The sequence below is a fragment of the Oncorhynchus clarkii genome, chromosome 8, assembly GCF_045791955.1.
Source record: "Oncorhynchus clarkii lewisi isolate Uvic-CL-2024 chromosome 8, UVic_Ocla_1.0, whole genome shotgun sequence".
NCBI lineage: Eukaryota > Metazoa > Chordata > Actinopteri > Salmoniformes > Salmonidae > Oncorhynchus > Oncorhynchus clarkii.
In genome coordinates this window covers 38,753,436-38,772,572 of record NC_092154.1, presented here as the reverse complement: position 1 = coordinate 38,772,572, position 19,137 = coordinate 38,753,436, and the positions used below count along the sequence as shown (strand labels likewise).

General features: G+C 41.6%; 1 protein-coding gene across 2 annotated transcripts; it reads left to right on the top strand.

Annotated features, from left to right (window-relative positions):
* Window positions 1-177: 177 nt before the first annotated feature.
* Window positions 178-18,115, top strand: LOC139415371 (superoxide dismutase 2, mitochondrial). Of its 2 annotated transcripts, none has more exons than XM_071163473.1 (6): window positions 178-278; window positions 413-500; window positions 1,365-1,567; window positions 1,750-1,866; window positions 2,579-2,758; window positions 17,068-18,115. In XM_071163473.1, the coding sequence occupies exons 2-6, from the start codon at window positions 466-468 to the stop codon at window positions 17,211-17,213; spliced, it is 681 nt and encodes a 226-aa protein (XP_071019574.1). In that variant the 5' UTR covers window positions 178-278; window positions 413-465; the 3' UTR covers window positions 17,214-18,115. The 2 variants fall into 2 exon arrangements, with proteins under 2 accessions (XP_071019574.1, XP_071019573.1); XM_071163472.1 differs by having other exon boundaries at window positions 195-278; window positions 396-500.
* The last annotated feature ends 1,022 nt before the right edge of the window (window positions 18,116-19,137 follow it).

The window sequence follows — 19,137 nt, the reverse complement described above, 5'->3', positions numbered from 1 at the left end:
GCTAGCTGGAAAGTTAATGTGTAATCAGTTGAATTCTGTTTTAAAGTAACATTCAGCAATATTGTTTTAAAATGTAAACCAGTCATTAATACAAGAGTTCACCTGTCAAATTTGCTAAACGTGAGAAATGCAGCTTGGGTAAAAATAAAAAATAAAAAGTCAAGGCCATCCGGAAGCAAAATGGGATGGGTGGAACTATGATATGGAATGGCGTTCTAACGCTCGAAATGTTTTTATTCTGCACAATGTAGCTAATCCCTTTTGCACTAAACGTTATCGTAAGTATACAGTACAAATAATGTTTGATTGTATACGGTTTTCTAGTAAAATGTGTGTGTATAAATAAATACGTATCCGATGCCACCCCCACGTACTGATATGGTATCTTCTAACAGTGATGTTGAATTTCAAGGGCAGTTCTACTTCTATTCTGAACGGTGAACAGCGCATACGGTGTGAAGAAACATGAGCATGCTAAGCAGAGTGGGTCAAGTCCGCAGGTAAAACTACAAAATGCAATGAAGTTATCCATTCGGTAACAAGCCATGATTTATACACGATGAAGGGCGATAACAGACGAACGTTGCTATTGTTACGTTGTTTGTTTTACGTGATGATTGTTAGTTATAGCTGTTTAGCTAGCTTGTGTTAGTAGTCACCTTTTAATAGTTACTAGTAGCTAGCTAGTGAGGTAACGTTAGCTACTCCCATATAACGATAAGCATTACCCAGCGTGTTACTGGCAATTCAGAAATTACTGACAGTAATCTCTTCGTTTATCAAACCGTTTCAACATGTTGGTATGCAGAAATGGTCTTACTTGTGCATGTGGTCGGCCAACAAGTATGCGTAGAAGTTGTCAATATTAGCTATATACCCTGGCATTATTTTTTTTATTATTTATTGCCTTGTTTGTAATAGACCGCATCATGAGTCAGGCCTTGCCCCCTTGACTTGATAACTCAACACCTTGCTCAGGCCGCAACAGGCAACTTCATTATATACTATAGCTAACGTTCTTTTTTATCTCATCTGCCAGGACTTGAGCAAGTTGCTATCTATTCTCAACACAAGTAGCTTGTTAATCTTAGACAAATGTTGCTATGTTGTGAATGATTCGGTAGACCCCCCCCCCCCCCCCCCCCCCCCCAAATCAGAGAATTTCACCCTGTGTGAACTCTCCCTAACTAATCCAACCTCTTCCCAGGCTGTCAGCTGGGGCCATGAGCTGCTTTTAAATGGAAGCTGGCTTGCAGCAACCATTACTGGTTGAGCTGAAAACAGTTTTACTGCTTATGCTTGATTACATTTCCCACGGATGGGAATGACATGACATTGACATCTCTATTTCCTGGTGGTTTTAGGTGTGCTGCCACCGTGACCCCAGTCCTGGGCATGGTGGCAGCCAGATGGAAGCACTCGCTCCCTGACCTGACCTACGACTATGGAGCCCTGGAGCCCCACATCAACGCAGAGATCATGCAGCTCCACCACAGCAAGCACCACGCCACCTATGTTAACAACCTCAACGTCACAGAGGAGAAGTACCAGGAGGCACTGGCCAAAGGTGAGAGGAAAGCCTGCTGCTTAAGACATTAGTGATTTAGAAAAAGTGGTGATATTAGGGATTTTGTAGTTCCTCGATGAGGTTCCTTTTTTAACATTTAATTGAGCCATAAATGCATACCTGTCGTGTATTTACACTTGTAGTGTGTAGCCAATCCGTTACCTACATGTGATGTATTTCAGGTGATGTGACAGCACAGGTTTCTCTCCAGCCTGCTCTGAGGTTTAATGGAGGAGGCCACATCAACCACACCATCTTCTGGACAAACCTCTCTCCAAATGGTGGTGGAGAACCACAGGGTGAGTAGCCTTGGAACATCAGGCTTCTCTCACGTTGTTCAAAGCCTGGGGTAGTTTTTGTAGGAAGAAGCTAAATAGGGGTGGTCTAGATGGAAACTAGTGACTCGTTGCCACAAACCAATCCACTATTTTGTGTGGGTGGAGCTCTGAACAGAGGTGTTATTTAAGATTTTTTTTTTCTGACTTGCATCAAGCTAGCTAGCATAAGATCCCCAAAATAATGCAGCATAGGCTACAAAACAAAATCCGACCTGGTAAGAAAAGAGACTTGGACAAAACAAATAGGACATGCCTCTTCTGAGGGGAAACGTCAGATGTATGCAGAGCCAATCAAATCTAAGTGTTAACAGCCACTGTGCCCATTAAAACGTAACATCCAATACTCAGGTTCTCCAGACTTCCAGATTTAGAAGGCCTCTCAAGACTACATGTTGAGCAGCACTATTCGGAGTTTGAAGCAGCAGTTTGAGAAACTTCTTTCCCCTAATCTTTTACTTGAACTATTCTCCACAAGTTGTTGTATATTATAATTTGCAACTATCACGGTTTATACAATTTGTGGGAAAGTAGCAACAATGGCCTATATGTTCCACTTGCATTTTCAATTCAGACTCTTTCCGGAATTTGCTAAATTGTTGTTATGGGAAACCCATTGGAAACTTGTATGTAATTCATCAGTCTGATCATTCTTTGTTTGTCCATCCTGTCACAGGTGAGCTGGCAGCGGCCATCAACCGTGACTTTGGCTCCTTCCAGGCATTAAAGGACAAGATGTCTGCCGCCACTGTGGCGGTCCAGGGCTCAGGCTGGGGCTGGCTGGGCTTCGACAAGGAGAGCGGGAAGCTCCGTATCACAGCCTGCCCTAATCAAGACCCACTGCAGGGAACCACAGGTCAGTGGCTACTGGCCAGGTCCCAGTACTGTTATATGTTATCTTGTTCATGTCTGTCTGGGGCTCAAACAAGGGTATAGTGCCAGTGAATGATATACAGTAGTGATGCACCTATTACATTTTTGGCCGATACCGATATCCAATATTTTCCCTGCCAAAAAACCTGATACCGATATTTAACATTTTTTGCCTCCTTTTAAGCATTCTAGTATAGTTAACACACACATGGATGCAGCGGTCTAAGGCACTGCATCTCATTGCAAGAGGTGTCACTACAGTCCCTGGTTCGAATCCAGGCTGTAGCACATCTGGCTGTGATTGGGAGTCCCAATTGGCCCAGCGTTGTCCGGGCCGACATTGTAAATAAGAATTTGTTCTTAACTGACGTGGCTAGTTAAAGGTCACACTGACCAAAAAGTTATTTTGTAGGCATTTACATATGTTCCCATTACCAGTAAAACATAATCAAAACCTATTTCTTTCACTTACTTGCTGTGCTGTTTCGTTGTTCAGTCATTTCATTCTCAACCAGGATTTCTATGGAACGCCGTTTGGGTCTTTACGTGTCAAAGTTACATGTAAAATAACACTTTGTCGTGTCAAATAACACTTTGACCAAACAAGACCTGAATATGACTGCACGTCATAATTTAACGTGTTCATACATTTGTTACGTAGTTATTACACTATCACTCGTATTTCATGTGTCTCATCGATACGTGTGCTATGATGCTGGTAAAGTTGTCTCGCGCATTCAAAACACAAAACTAAAAATATGTTAAGCATATGCGTTCATTTGTTAGATTGCAATTCATTTCCTAACTAGACTGATGTTATTGTGGAACAGATGGTCATAAAGATAGCTAGCTCATGGATGCAAACAATGTTCTTCCCCAAAAACAACAATCTAGGTGTCATCTAAAAAACCCTATTTATAAAAGTTATTATTTGATTAATGCTGGTCGGACCCATCTATGTGAAGCTAGCCACAATAAGAATTAGCCACAATAGTAAGCCTTCCAAATAAAAGTATGGTATAATTCTACTATTCGTATTAATTTGCATCACTGTCAATGACATTTATTTTGAAGGCAAACTGCAAATTCCACTTATTCCTAATCCTTATTGTGGCTAGCTTCGCAACACATAACCCGGTCCGGTCGAGCCTCATTAGCCAGATGAAGCAAGCTGGCTGCTAATAACATTATCTTTGGGCAACAGGGTTAAGGGGCTGGCTAGCTATTTATTTTCATGAACTGAAGTTCAATTTCAAACCTAGCTAATACTTACTCACAAGGATTCCTAAATCATTGCTAAGAATAATGAAAATGACTGCACTTTCTACTGGTCATTGTTTTCTGGCTGGTTGTATTGGTGCTACCCAGAAGTTGCGGTCGAACAAATTATGCTTTCTTACCAACGCGGTATTGTAAACACATCGTTCGTGGCCGGTGTTTGCTTGTTTGCAGACTTTGTACAGCTTTGACAGTGCTAATGTATATTTTTTGACACGCAAAGAACCAAATGGCGTTCCATAGTATGTATGTTGTGAAGCTAATAGCGAGTTACTGTGTAACTCTGGTTGGGCAACATCTGAAAAATAGCGTACTTGGTAGTGTGTACCGTTGCCTGACCAGTGTCGTCGGCGCTGTTGGCTTTCGCCGAGAGTGTTTGATTGTCAAGGGCAATGAATTCTATTGTCCTGGCTTTAATGCTTTTCACCTTTTTGAGTTGTCTCGCTGAAATTTTCTTACTCTTTGAAATGACTGCTCGACTTGTTGACTGCTCGATCCACACAGCAGACATTGTGGGCTAGGTTAGGAATGCTGTGTTGCACGTGTACCGCAAAATGTTATGAGGCGTCATTACGTCATATAGGTATGCACGGTAGCTTTGACATCGGTTGTTAACATTGGTGTTAAACTAGACATCGGTCCGATACCAATGTTGGCATTTTTAGCTAATATCGTCCGACTCTGATATTGTTGAAGGAATTTAATCCCTCTGTTTTAATTCCCAATTAAAATTAAACACTGTCAATTCATAAGAATTTGTAAGACCCTTATTTTATAGGAATGGACAGAGCCCCGGTCTTAAAGTCAAGTAACAGCCTTTATTCAAGAGAGTACTGCCACAATACAGGTTACCACAGGTTATAAACTGAAAATGACGTCATTAGTTCTAACACTACCCCGTGCCATCTCCGTTCCAGTACAAAGGCTGTGTATCAAGCCTTCCCACATCCGTCTCCCTACCAATTTAATATAATTTACGAGTCTTGTGTAGATAAGCACTCTAGCCAGTCTGATTCATTTGTACCAAGGAACAGACCGTCATTGTTCTAAACTCTTGACCACATTCACACACACATTATTTTCAGTACTGGGATCAAGAAAGAAAACTCATACATATACAGTAACATAATAGTATTTGGATTAGTACATATACAGTAACATAATAGTATTCTGATTAGTCAGTCCTGATTGAAATGTATACATAATTAGTCATCATTGATAAACATTCCCTTGACATATGTTCACCGATATCGTGCATCCCTAACATACAGTGCCTTCAGAAAGTATTAACACCCCTTCACTTTTTCTACATTTTGTTGTGTTAATCCATTTTAAATTCAGACCTTAAATTGAGATGTTTTTGACACTGGTCTACACATAATGCTCCATACTGTCAGTGGCATTATGTTTTGAGAAATGTTGACAAATTAAATAAACATTATAAGCTGAAATGTCATGAGTCAATAAGTATTCAGCCTAAATAAGTTCAGGACTAAAAATGTACTTAACTTCTTGACCATACTTGAGACGCAGACGTCTCAAGTATGCACCTGGAAATGCAAATGCGCTACGCTAAATGCTAAATGTACTCGTTACAACTCAATCCTTGATCAAAATTCACAAGCAGGGTATTGAATTAAAGCTACACTCGTTGTGAACCTAGCCAGCAAGTCAGATTTTTAAAATGCTTTTCGGCGAAAGCATGAGAAGCTATTATCTGATAGCATGCACCCCCCAAAATGCCAGCACGACACGTAAACAACAGATTTTGCGGTAGCCGGCGCTACCCAAAACGCAGAAATAAAATATAAAACATTCATTACCTTTGACGAGCTTCTTTCTTGGCACTCCTATATGCCCCATAAACATCACTATTGGGTCTTTTTTTCGTTTAAATCGGTCCATATATACCCAAAATAGCTTTGTATGGAAGCTGTGTCATTCAGAAAAAAACATTGTTTTTAAACGCTGCGTAATTTTTTAAAATTAAAAAAGTCGACGATAAACTTTCACAAAACACTTCGAAATCCTTTTGTAATCCAACTTTAGGTATTAGTAAACGTTTATAATCTATCAAAATGATTACAGGGCGATGTATATTCAATAGGTCTTCGCTTGCAAATCAATGGCTGCTAATGTCTTCATCAACAACATCCGGGTGAAGACTGGGAAAATGGATGCCAGATGGATTTTCCAACAATTAATTCAATTGAAAATGACGACAATGGCGACATCGTGTGGAATTTGTATGAATTGCAGGCAGGTCGATATTAAATTCTGTTCTCTTTTAACAACTCGTGGAAGTGACTTATGGAAATTATTTTTAGCTTTCAGAGAGCAGTTTTTCTTGCGTTTTTCAATGAAACACACGATCTGTTATAGTCACAGCCGTGATTTAACCAGTTTTATAAACTTCAGAGTGTTTTCTATCCACACATACTAATCATATGCATATACTATATTCCTGGCATGAGTAGCAGGACGCTGAACAGTTGCGCGATTTTTAACAGAATGTTCGAAAAAGGAGGGGGTAGAAGTAAGAGGTTAACCCATCATTTATACAATTTGCTCAAAAAGGGCGGTTCCAACAGGTTAACTGCATGCTCTCTGACCTCACTCAGGGCGGTGACTACTCACTGTGCAAAGTTATATATGTATTTAATCTCTTATAGCTTCTCAAATCACATCTCTCTCTTAACAAAAACACTTTAATCATTGTTCATATTACTATTATTACTGTTGATATAGGACTCGTTTTACTGTGGGTATAGATACTTTTGTACCTGTTTCCTCCAGCATCTTCAAGGTCCTTTGCTGTTCTGGGATTGATTTGCACTTTTCGCCCAAGTACGTTCATCTCTAGGAGACAGAACGGGTCTCCTTCCTGAGCGGTATGGTGGCTGCGTGGTCCCATGGTGTTTATACTTGCGTACTATTGTTTGTACAGATGAGCGTGGTACTTTCAGGCATTTGGAAATTGCTCCCAAGGATGAACCAGACTTATGGAGGTCTGCATTTTTTTTTCTGGGGTCTGAATTTGAAGGTAGGCTTTCAATGGTAGAGGATGGTAGAGGTCGACCGATTAATCGGAATGGCCGATTTAATTAGGGCCGATTTTAAAGTTTTCATAACAATCGGAAATCAGTGTTTTTGGACACCGATTTGGCCTATTTTTATTTATTTATTTATTTTTACACCTTTTTATTTAATCTTTATTTAACTAGGCAAGTCAGTTAACATTATTTTTTTTCAATGGCTGCCTAGGAATGGTGGGTTAACTGCATCGTTCAGGGGCAGAACGACAGATTTTCACCTTGTCAGCTCGGGCGAATCAATCTTGCAACCTTACAGTTAACTAGTCCAACGCTCTAACCACCTGCCTCATTGCTCTCCATGAGGAGACTGCCTGTTACGCGAATATTGTAAGCCAAGGTAAGTTGCTAGCTAGCATTAAACTCATCTTATTAAAAACAATCAATCAATCAATCATAATCACTAGTTAACTACACATGGTTGAGGATATTACTAGTTTATCTAGCGTTTTCTGTGTTGCATATAATCGATGCGGTGCGTATCGTTGCGCCAATGTGTACCTAACCATGAACATCAATGCCTTTCTTAAAATCAATACACAGAAGTATATAATTTTAAACCTGCATATTTAGCTAAAAGAAATCCAGGTTCAGGCAATATTAACCAGATGAAATTGTGTCACTTCTCTTGCGTTCATTGCACGCAGAGTCAGTGTATATGCAACAGTTTGGGCCGCCTAATTTGCCAGAATTGTACGTAATTATGACATAACATTGAAGGTTGTGCAATGTAACAGGAATATTTAGAGTTATGGATTCTGTTAGTGTTCAAATACTGGAGAGTTGAGACCAAATCACGGACGCTGGACAGAGTGGATTTCAGTTGTAACGAAAGACAGTTTTAATGAGTCAGAGATATCTTGTCCCGCCGTTTTACGTGCACGGACCTAGTTCACATAACTCGGCAAGGAGCCAGGTGAAAAAGAGGCCTATACAATGGTTACACACATTTTTATACATAGAATAAAGTAGGTGGAGTCTTGTCGTTTCGGTCTTCTTGACTGGTCGGAGGGTTGGAGGCGGGCCTTGCTCTAGCCAGAGCGGGCCCCATTGGTGCACAGCAAAAGTTCTTTGCTCTTGGGACCGGCCAGTTAGAGGGAGATGAGATGTGTGTTTATATAAGGAAGAGGGGGTCAGTCTTCTGGCTGGGTGTATGTGTTCTTACGACGGAATGTCTTTGTTTATATGAGCTATGTGTATGAATATTTATATAACAAATCCCCCTCTTCACGTCTATTAGACGTGAAAACTATAGCAGAAAGGTGGCGGTTGCAATCGTGGGTATACATAAGGTGGTGCTCCTAACCTTGTCTGGTTTGCATGGTGGGTCTGTAGGTGTAGTGCTACGTTTGGGACGGGAGTGATTGGAGGGAGTGATATCAGGAAAGGAGTTAGGGACATGTGTAGGGGTTGGTGTATGTGATGTGGCAGGGTGAAATAGTTGTTCAATTAACCATGTGAAAGTCCTAGGGTTACTCCAAATATCAGTAGGAATATCACAAATAAGGGACCAGATATCCCCAGCCTCACCCAGAGAGGGAGAAATTTCCCTCTAACTGGGCGAGGTTCCCTTCTCAGGGGAGGCGGAGTTTGATGCCGCATCACCTGAGGAAGGAGTGTCTTCATTTGGAATCGAATTTAGGCCGCTCAAATCAGCTCTGACTTCAGTCAGTGTTCTAGAAGGAATTGGGGCTGGGGTGCAATGTGTAAGGCGGTGTCAAGGTGTGCCTGATTTACCTTTGACCTGGACTGAGTGTGAAGTAACCTCCTTCACTTCGTACGGTCCAGTCCACCTGGGTTCCAGCCACTTTCTCTTGTGGACTGTAACCCTCACCCCGTCACCAACCTTTACCTTCAGTAGTGGCGTGTCCCCCGGCAGCTCCCCCTCCTGGACCTTGTGAACCTGGGTAGAGAGTGCTGCAGAGAGAACCGTCAGTTTTTTCACATAATTAGACATTACAATTTGTTGTACATCAAGGGCGGGCATATGACCTCCCTCCCTTGGTGGACCATGCATGACTCTACCAGTCATTATCCCAAAGCTATCTTAGCTTTTGGTTTGACGTTCCACCAGATTTTGGGATTGGGGCCTGTACACAGATCCAAATCTGTGGGTTATGCCAAATCTTTCTTCCACCTGTCTCAGGTGTTTGTTAAATGTGAGCCATTTGTCAAATTTGATTTGTCTTGGGATGCCATACCTGGGTATTAGTTTGGTTTGTAGCCACTTAAAGACTGACCTAGCATCCTCCCCTTTTGTTATTATTGCCTCTACCCATTTGGAGAACCTATCTACTATGACTAGGAGATAGAGTTTGCCTTTAGATAAATTTTCGGGGCCCATGTCGGTGTAGTCTATACTAATATCCTGAAAACATGCATTAGGTATTACGTATGAGCCCATTGGTGTTTGATATGGTTTCTTTGGGTTGTGTCTGTCACAACCATTGCATTCGTCACAAAATAAATCATCGTCATAAAATAAGTCAGTCATATTTTTTATGTGAGGGTGCCACCAGATGTGCGAGGCCTTTTTGGAGGGTCTTTAGTTTGCCTTCGTGTGTGGGGCCATGTGTTTCTCATAAAAGTTCTGGGTCCATCAGTGTGGCCTGCTTCATGGGCATGGGCTGAGTCTGTATAGATATTCAGTCTTTCCTTTTCCTCTGATGAGGACCTGCGTCAATCCGATGATTTCAGCTAATTTGGCCGATGCTGGTTGAGGGATGATGGCTGATTGAAGGGTGACATCACGAGGTGAGCTGTTTTTTCAATAGCTTTTGCTACTGCAGCAACGTATCTGGAGCATGTTGACTGTCCTACCTCAATGTGGTCAAGTTTGAAGAGTAGTACATCAAGACCCTTCTCTCCCCCTCTTGTTTCTGGAATAGGACGGATGAGGTGAATCCTTCCCTTTCAGAAACATCCAAATGGAACTTGTTCTTGTAGTCAGGTGCAGTCAGAGCTGCTGCCGCTGATAGATCTGTTTTCAGGAATGCTATGGCTGTTGATGCTTCAGCCGTCCAGGCCAGGGGTGCATGGAGGTTCCTTGATCGTAGGATGACCGGTGCTGCCACCCCCTCTGGGCCACACCCAATGGTACAACACCTGATAGGTGGGGTCAGGTGCATCATGTCTTCGTCCCAGTCTGCAGTGTAGAGGCAGTCATCAGTTTCTGTTGCATTGAGTGTGCAATGGATCTCAGCTTGGGGAGTCTTATATGGGTGCAGAGTGTAGATTTGAGCTTTCAGTTGGTTGAACTTAAACAGGATGTGAGGGGTGGCAGGCCCTGTGGGTAGGCATTTTAGCCAGTACACTTCTTGGGCTTCAGACAGTGTGGTCATCGGCAGGAGTGGCATCCTCATCATTCTTACTGGGTGATCAGGTGTTGAAGTGGGAGGGTTGGTTGTAATCTTGCTGCTCCTGCTGCATGTGGCTAGATTCTGGGTGGTTGTATGCTGGCTGTTGCTGATGCATGGGTGTGGGTCCTGGTTGCTGATGTTGCAGAGGTGGGTTTCCCCCACTTCCTCTTGCTCTCCATTGCTGTTGCTGCGGGGAGAGTGGTTTCATGCAATCTCTGGCAAAATGACCGGTAATTCCGCAGTTAAAACACTGGTAGTTTCCCCCTCTGTGTTGTCCAGTGTAGGGACCCCGTCGAGCCCATACTGGGTGTTGTTGTTGCAGGATATACTGCTGTGGGGGAGGGTATTGGGGTGGTTGGGCCCCCCCTAGTGGCCGTGAGTGAGGCTGCCTGCTGTTGGATCATCTGAGCGACAGTCTGGGCCACTATTTGGGAGATGTCTGTTTTGGTTCCCGGCTCCTTCGTTTCTTCCGCCACCATCTGTTTCTTAGGTTTTTCTCCTTGTTGTGCTTCCTTCAATTGGAGTTTCAGGAGTTGTACCTGGAGGGACTGCACCTGGCTCTCAGCACCCCCTCTTTCCTTGTTGTGCTGGGTCACATGGTGGTGCACATGCGTATTGAATTGGGTCAGAGGAAGTGCAATCAACCCTACCGTTCCTCTGAGTTTGGTTTTAACATCTCCAGGACACCCGTTGACCACCATTTCCTTCCACATGCTGAGTGTGGTATCAGTGTGATCGAATGGTTCTTCGTGGACCGATCTCCATGTGGTCTTTAGCCCTGTCCAGGTATGCTGCAGGTTGCTCACCTGGGTTGATTGTAAAGGAGGATAAGGTGGCATGGTTTCTTTCTGTAGGGTATGCTCTCCGTAGAACTTCCCATAATCTGGTACGGAAGTGGTCTATGGGCAGTGTTGGGGCCCGCCATCCAAGGTCAGCTGCTGTCATGAGGGCCTCCATGGTTCCGTGGTCGGTGGCTCTTGTTAGAAGTGCTTTCATGTCTCCTAGGCAGAGTTGCAGGCCTGACGTAAGTGTCTGCAGTTGATGTAGCCACGCTGAAGCTCCTCCATGTAGGCTAGGCATCTGTCCCATCAGTGTTGTTAAATCAGTCATTTTCCAGGGCTGGTACTCCACAGTGTGTGCATCACCTGGTGTCGGTCGCAGGGGGTACTGTCCTGCCATCTCCTGCTCTCGCTCTCTTCTATCAGCAATTCTGGAGGACCGACGGAGTGTTTCGGACCCCATTGATTCGGTAACTTTGGTTACTGTTCCTCTCATTATGCCTTCCACACGGTAGGCTCCCTCTCTGTTGTTATCTTGGTTAGCTATTAGCTCCCTGAGTTCCTTAGCTCGAGCTATTGATGATTTCAGCAGCTCCTGCATCTTAGTCACGTTTGGAGCTCCCATCGGAGCTGGGGTGAGCACCATGTCAATTTCTTCTTCGTTTTCGATATCCATGTTCTGATGACAGTCCTCCCTATCCGTCTGATAGAAGTGGTTTGAATCTAATCTTGTTTGTAGGTGTCCTCTGGTTTCAGAGGTGAGAGAGTTCACAGAGGAGCATTGCGGCCTCCGTTCCTGGGGGAGGTCTCCTGCTCCTGGAATCCCAGTTTCGAACTGTTCACATACCATATGGCCAGCCGTTATCCCCAGGGTAATTTCCCCTTTTAACTCCCCTTGGTCTATTCTCAGAACTGGAGCCTGTATTGTGGGAGGTGCCCTGGGCAGGAATGGGTTGTGTGACGGGCTCCGGTGATTTTTTCCCTTTGAGTATGGCGGGGGCTGAACTGCCTCCATTGTCAATTGTGGATATAGTGAGGGAGAAACGGCCACAGGGGGAGCCGTGGGCAAGTTCTCAGGCGGAGCTTTAACATCCCCCGACGCCACAATAGCCACGCCCATCATGTCTGGTGTGTTTTTGGGCAGCACCCTCCTACTCTCCTGTATGGCCCATGTACCTATCTTGAGCTCCCCCTCTGCTCTCTCTCTCTCTCTTGTACCTACTTTTTTGAACATGTGTATGTTGTTTCTCTCCGCCTCACTCGCTTTTGCATGCTCTACTGCGTCCTCTAATTCTGTCTGCATATCTTGGAGTTTCCCCCCTGTAGGTGGTCCTCCGCTAAAATAACCTGCTTGTGTCCATCTTATCCGTAATCCTTTCCACACTTTCTCCACTTTCCCATACTGTTTTTTACCTCCCGCTCTATCAATCATACTCTGATCTAAATAATCATTGAATTTTAGTTTGGGCGTGGTAGCTGCAGACATTTTATCTAGTTCGTCTGATAATGTGTATAATGCGTTATTTAGGTATATTCAATTCTTACTATGTGGTGTTTATTTCTATCGTTGTATGCTTAGCCTGTCCCTGGTCGAGACAAAGGGGGTTATCAGTATGTGACGCCCGCCACGTGTGTATTTCACCGGTATTTTATTTGAATTTGTTCAGCGATTCGTTTAGGTATTTTCTATAAATGATTCTGCGATTTCCTTTTGGAACAATATATCAGTGAATATATGCGGTTCTATAACAATTTTCAGAGTAATTCTAGCTCTTTAGGAAATATAGATAGAATTTCTAGACAACTAAGAGTTGTTCAGTGAATTATTTAAATACTTTCTGTAAACAATTCAGTAAATTCCTTTATGAACTTATATCAGTAAATTCGAGCGATTCTATAGCAATTGTCAGAATAATTCTATATATTTAGGAAATATGGATAGAATAGAAAAACCCCAAAATCAGTGTGTAGCTTTTGGCGTCTGTAAAACAAAGTCTGTACTAAGCTCGGCGGCTTATTTAAATACTTTCTAGAAACAATTCAGTAAGTTCCTTTATGAACTTATATCAGTAAATTCCAGCGATTCTATAGCAATTGTCAGAATAATTTTAAACTTTAGGCAATATCAACAGGAATGAAAAAAAAACAAATCAGTATTCCAGCCCGGCTGCTGTCAAAGTTGCACGGCCATTCGATACTAAGGTGGCTTTGTCTTTCAGCACGTGTGCCTAATAGCCCAGTTACGTATCCCAACCTACTCCGCGACAAACGTTTCTTTCAATTTAATTTCCCCCATCTCCAAATCATGGAATGTCAACTCTGGTTCATATTATGTTTATTGTTTGATGTGCAATAGCCACATCATTCCCGATCTCTGTCTTGTGGAACGCCAAACTTACATATCCTGTATCTACTCGACTACACCTCTAACATAACCAATTAAACAGTTTACAACTCATTCAATAGGATCTTTTACATGCAGATTCAGTCGATCTATTAATTAACTAAATCTCTAAACACAACCAATTAAACAGTTTAGAACTTATTCAATAGGAACTTTTACGTGCATACTACACTTCCAAACAAAACCAATTAAACAGTAAACACTTATTTAATAGGAACTTTTACATGCATACTACACTTCTAATAATAGGCCAATTGATAAAAAATAAAAATACAAATAAAAATAAAAACGAGCAAAACAAGATCTCCCCGATCAATGTCTTAGGTTCTTATGTAAAAAATTTGGGCACCGATTCATACTCACGCCCAGTACTTTCTGATCAAAATTTGGTTTAGGCTATAATACAATATGCAGATTTCGATATAACGGGCTCTGCTCACCTTTTATATAGAGCGCTCCGATCAGATTTCCTGAGGCAAGATGAATGGCTGGGGAAGTCACTCTTCCGTCTGATTTTTTAGCCGTGATCAGTCTCGTCCTCTCACACTAACTTATAATAGATCGAATTCAAGAACAACCAAACTCTGCTACCAATTCTGTTAGTGTTCAAATACTGGAGAGTTGAGACCAAATCACGGACGCTGGACAGAGTGGATTTCAGTTGTAACGAAAGACAGTTTTAATGAGTCAGAGATATCTTGTCCCGCCGTTTTACGTGCACGGACCTAGTTCACATAACTCGGCAAGGAGCCAGGTGAAAAAGAGGCCTATACAATGGTTACACACATTTTTATACATAGAATAAAGTAGGTGGAGTCTTGTCGTTTCGGTCTTCTTGACTGGTCGGAGGGTTGGAGGCGGGCCTTGCTCTAGCCAGAGCGGGCCCCATTGGTGCACAGCAAAAGTTCTTTGCTCTTGGGACCGGCCAGTTAGAGGGAGATGAGATGTGTGTTTATATAAGGAAGAGGGGGTCAGTCTTCTGGCTGGGTGTATGTGTTCTTACGACGGAATGTCTTTGTTTATATGAGCTATGTGTATGAATATTTATATAACAATGCCACCCGTTAGATAAAATACGGAACGGTTCCGTATTTCACTGAAAGAATAAACGTCTTGTTTTCGAGATGATAGTTTCGGATTCGACCATATTAATGACCCACGGCTCATATTTCTGTGTATAATTATGTTATAATTAAGTCTATGATTTGATAGAGCAGTCTGACTGAGCGATGGTAGGCAGCAGCAGGCTCGTAAGCATTCATTCAAACAGCACTTTGTGCGTTTTGCCAGCAGCTCTTCGTTGTGCGTCAAGCATTGCTCTGTTTATGACTTCAAGCCTATCAACTCCCGAGAATAGGCTTGTGTAACCGATGTGAAATGGCTTGCTAGTTAGCGGGGTGTGCGCTAATAGCGTTTCAAATGTCACTCGCTCTGAGACTTGGAGTGGTTGTTCCCTTGCTCTGCATGGGTAACGCTGCTTCGAGGGTGGCTGCTGTCGTTGTGTTCCTGGTTCGGGCTCAGGAGCGAGGAGAGGGGCGGAAGCTATACTGTTACACTGGCAATACTAAAGTGCCTATAAGAACATCCAATAATCAAAGGTTAATGAAATACAAATGGTATAGAGAGAAATAGTCCTATAATAACTACAACCTAAAACTTCTTACCTGGGAATATTGAAGACTCTATAAAAAGGAACCACCAGCTTTCATATGTTCTCATGTTCTGAGCAAGGAACTTAAACGTTAGCTTTCTTACATGGCACATATTGCACTTTTACTTTCTTCTCCAACACTTTGTTTTTGCATTATTTAAATCAAATTGAACGTTTCATTATTTATTTGAGGCTAAATTGATTTTATTGATATATTAAGTTAAAATAAGTGTTCATTCAGTATTGTTGTAATTGTCATGATTACAAATAAAAAAAATAAAAAAATAGGCCGATTAATCGGCATCGGCTTTTTTTGGTCCTCCCAATAATCAGCGTTGAAAAATCATAATTGGTCGACCTCTAGTAGATGGGTTAAAAAAAAAAGCTGACATTTTAATATCCCTTTGAGCATATTAATTACACTTTGGATGGTGTATCAATACACCCAGTCACGACAAAGATACAGGCATCCTAACTAGCTCAGAAGCCGGAGAGGAAGGAAACCGCTCAGGGATTTCACCATGAGCCCAATAGTGACTTTAAAACAGTTACAGGGTTTAATGGCTGTGATTGGAGAACTGAAGATGGATCAACAACATTCTAGTTACTTCACAATACTAACCTAATTGACAGAGTGAAAAGGAAGCTTTTACAAAATAAAAATATTCCAAAACCTACATCCTGTTTGCAACAATGCACTAAAGTTTTTTTGTTTGTTTTGTCCTGAATACAAAGTGTTATGTTTTGGGCAAATCCAACGCATTACTGAGTACCACTCTCCATATTTTTAAGCATAGTGGCGGCTGCATGATGTTATGGGTATGCTTGCAATTGTTAAGGACTGGGGACTTTTTCAGGATATAAAGCAAAAAAAGAAATGAAATATGGCTTGGCCCAAGAAACACGAGCAATGGAAATTACTGTTGGAGAGACCAAAAGGACAGATTATCAAATTTCCGATTTTTGGTTCCAACTGCCATGTCTTGTGAGAGTAGGTGAATGGATGATCTCCACATGTGCGGTTCCCACCGTGAAGCACAGAGGAGGTTTGATGGTTTGCGCTTAGTCCCACAATCATTTGTTTTTCAGCTGGACAATGACCCAACACACCACCAAGCTGTGTAAGGGCTATTTCACCAAGACGAGTGATGGAGTGCTACATCAGATGGCCTGGCCTCCATAATCACCTGATCTCAACCCAATTGAGATGGTTTGGGATGAGTTGGACTGCAGAGCGAAGAAAAGCAACAAATGCTCAGCATATGTAGGAACTCCTTCATGACTGTTGGAAAAACATTCCTGTTGAAGCTGGTTGAGAGAATGCCAAGAGTGTGCAAGGCTGTCAAGGCAAGGGTGGCTACTTTGAAGAATCTAAAATGTATTTTGATTTAACACTTTTTGGAGTTTCATAATGTTATGTCTTCACTATTCTACAGTGTAGAAAAAGTAAAAATAATGAACCCTTGAACGAGTAGGTGTCAACTTTTGACTGGTACTCTATGTAAATAGTTTTTCATTTTCAATACATTTGCATGATTTTACTGTGTGTGTGTGTGTGTAGATGGGTGATAATACAAAGTAGTTTAATCCATTTTGAATTCAGTCTGTAACACTACAACATGTGGAATAAGTCAAATGGTATGAACACATTCTGAAGGCACTGTATGCCTAGTTAAGTTTCTGTTGAATGATTTTACTTAATTATTATTTTTATTTTTTTTCTCCCCAGGTCTGGTCCCCCTGCTGGGTATTGATGTGTGGGAGCATGCCTACTATCTACAGTACAAGAATGTCCGACCCGACTATGTCAAAGCCATCTGGAATGTCATCAACTGGGAGAACGTGAGCGAGCGCCTCCAGGCCGCCAAAAAGTAGACCACTGGCTCTTCCTTCCTGCCCCAAACCTTACCCCCGCAGACCTTACTACCTTAAGAGAGCACAAAATACCCTCTTAACCCAAATGAAGATAGCTGCTGTATACTGTACCAGAGAGAATATTCAGTCTAAAGCTGTTTGTTTGTCCGACTAGGTTTCCATCCAATTGGCGGCAGATTTTCATGCGAGTATTATAAAATCGGCATTAGAACAATGTGCATTTTCCCACGAGATGTTTCCATCAAATTGACTTGATGCAAATGCTGTGCGTGATGACATTGCACATAAAAATACCATATGTGGTTAAATTCCCAAGTACCAAATAAAAAAAGCAAGTTAAATGTGTTTCTATTGCATTGAAATCTAATGATGGTTCTAAAAAAAAATGTTGCGTTGTATACCGAGTGTGTCCAGTCTTGTAATGTCACGTGTCCTCTAGTGCACGTATAGCTTACATGATAAGAATATTATAAACAAAAGTGCGAGAATTTTTAAGTCAAACGGCAGACAAGCATCAAGCTCATCACCATGCACTTTCACCTCCCTGTGAAGTCTTAACTTACTTCATCTGTAATAAACTGCATGCTTTCCCGATGAGTTGCAGTGGGATAACCGCACATATCATTGTGTGACTCAGTTGACTTCAATATGATTGTAATTTTATCAGTATTTTCTCATAAAAGCATTTCCACTGATATTTCTCGCATAAGTAATTTAATTACGATTTTCTGTTTCTATCAGGCCTGTCATTACTTCATTTTTTTATTTTGTTTTATCAGACCTGTACTTTACTCACAAAAAGGTTGGATGGAAACCTGGTTAGTGTTGCACAGATATCAGGTAAATGTGATTGAGGCAAATGTTTTTGACGTGATATAATAAAATATTTAGTTTGAATTGTATCTGCTTTGTGGTTTTAATTAGCATAATACAAAAATCTCCATTAAAAAAATCCGCCGCATCTGCGGTGCTAGAGCTGCGTTTGTCAGATCATGAGACATCCCGAAAAATCAGTCTACTCACAAAATCTTCAGAACGGTTTGCCCTACAAACTCATCTGAAGGTCCCTCGGTACCAGTTGAAAAAATTTATCAAAGTTTATATGGAGACTGTTTAAAAAATATATATGGTGTTTAAAAAAAAAAAAAAAAAAAAGTGTTTCCTGATCTTTCTTGCATCTCTCAGAGTACAACCACTTCAAAACAAACTTCCTATTTTAAGGGAGAATCTCTGTTCCATGTAGTGAATCTGTTATTCAATGCGTTTGTATGGGCTAATAGCAGTAAGGCCCTCAAATGTTCTGCAACTTTTTGTAATATTCTCTTAAACTTCAACGGGTCTTAAAATATCAAAGAGCTAAATGATCTTTGGCATGACCTTCTTTAAACAATTCTATAACTTAGTCCCCCCACCAGCTTAGCCTCTGATGGTTAAAGGTCAGTGTCACTCATGTACATGGATTGTAATAGCAACGTAATTAATCCACATGCACAATATCACACTAACAAGCTGTTTGTATGTCTGTATACACATATTTCACAAGATGGATACGCTGTCCTGAGGTTCAAAGGCGTGAGAGAGAAGTTAAAGAGCCGCAAAAGAATACGGAGCACTGTAAGAGTACAACTAATCGTCAGTGTAGTGGAGATGCTTATTGTTTTAATTTAAACTGACATCCACATACAGCAGGTCTGTGGAAACGCCTCTTCTGAAAATTCCTTCAGTGATTTTGAATAATTGGCAAGAAAGGATGCTGGAAAACTGTTTTCATATTATACTGAAGGAGAGACTATTCAAGCAATTTAAACTTTTTATTAATCATAAAATATTGAATCCATAATTACTCTATTTGCTAACTCTCTAATCTGTCACCATAACAGCAGTCAGCTAAATTCACCAGCACAGTCAGTGCTATACTTTGAAA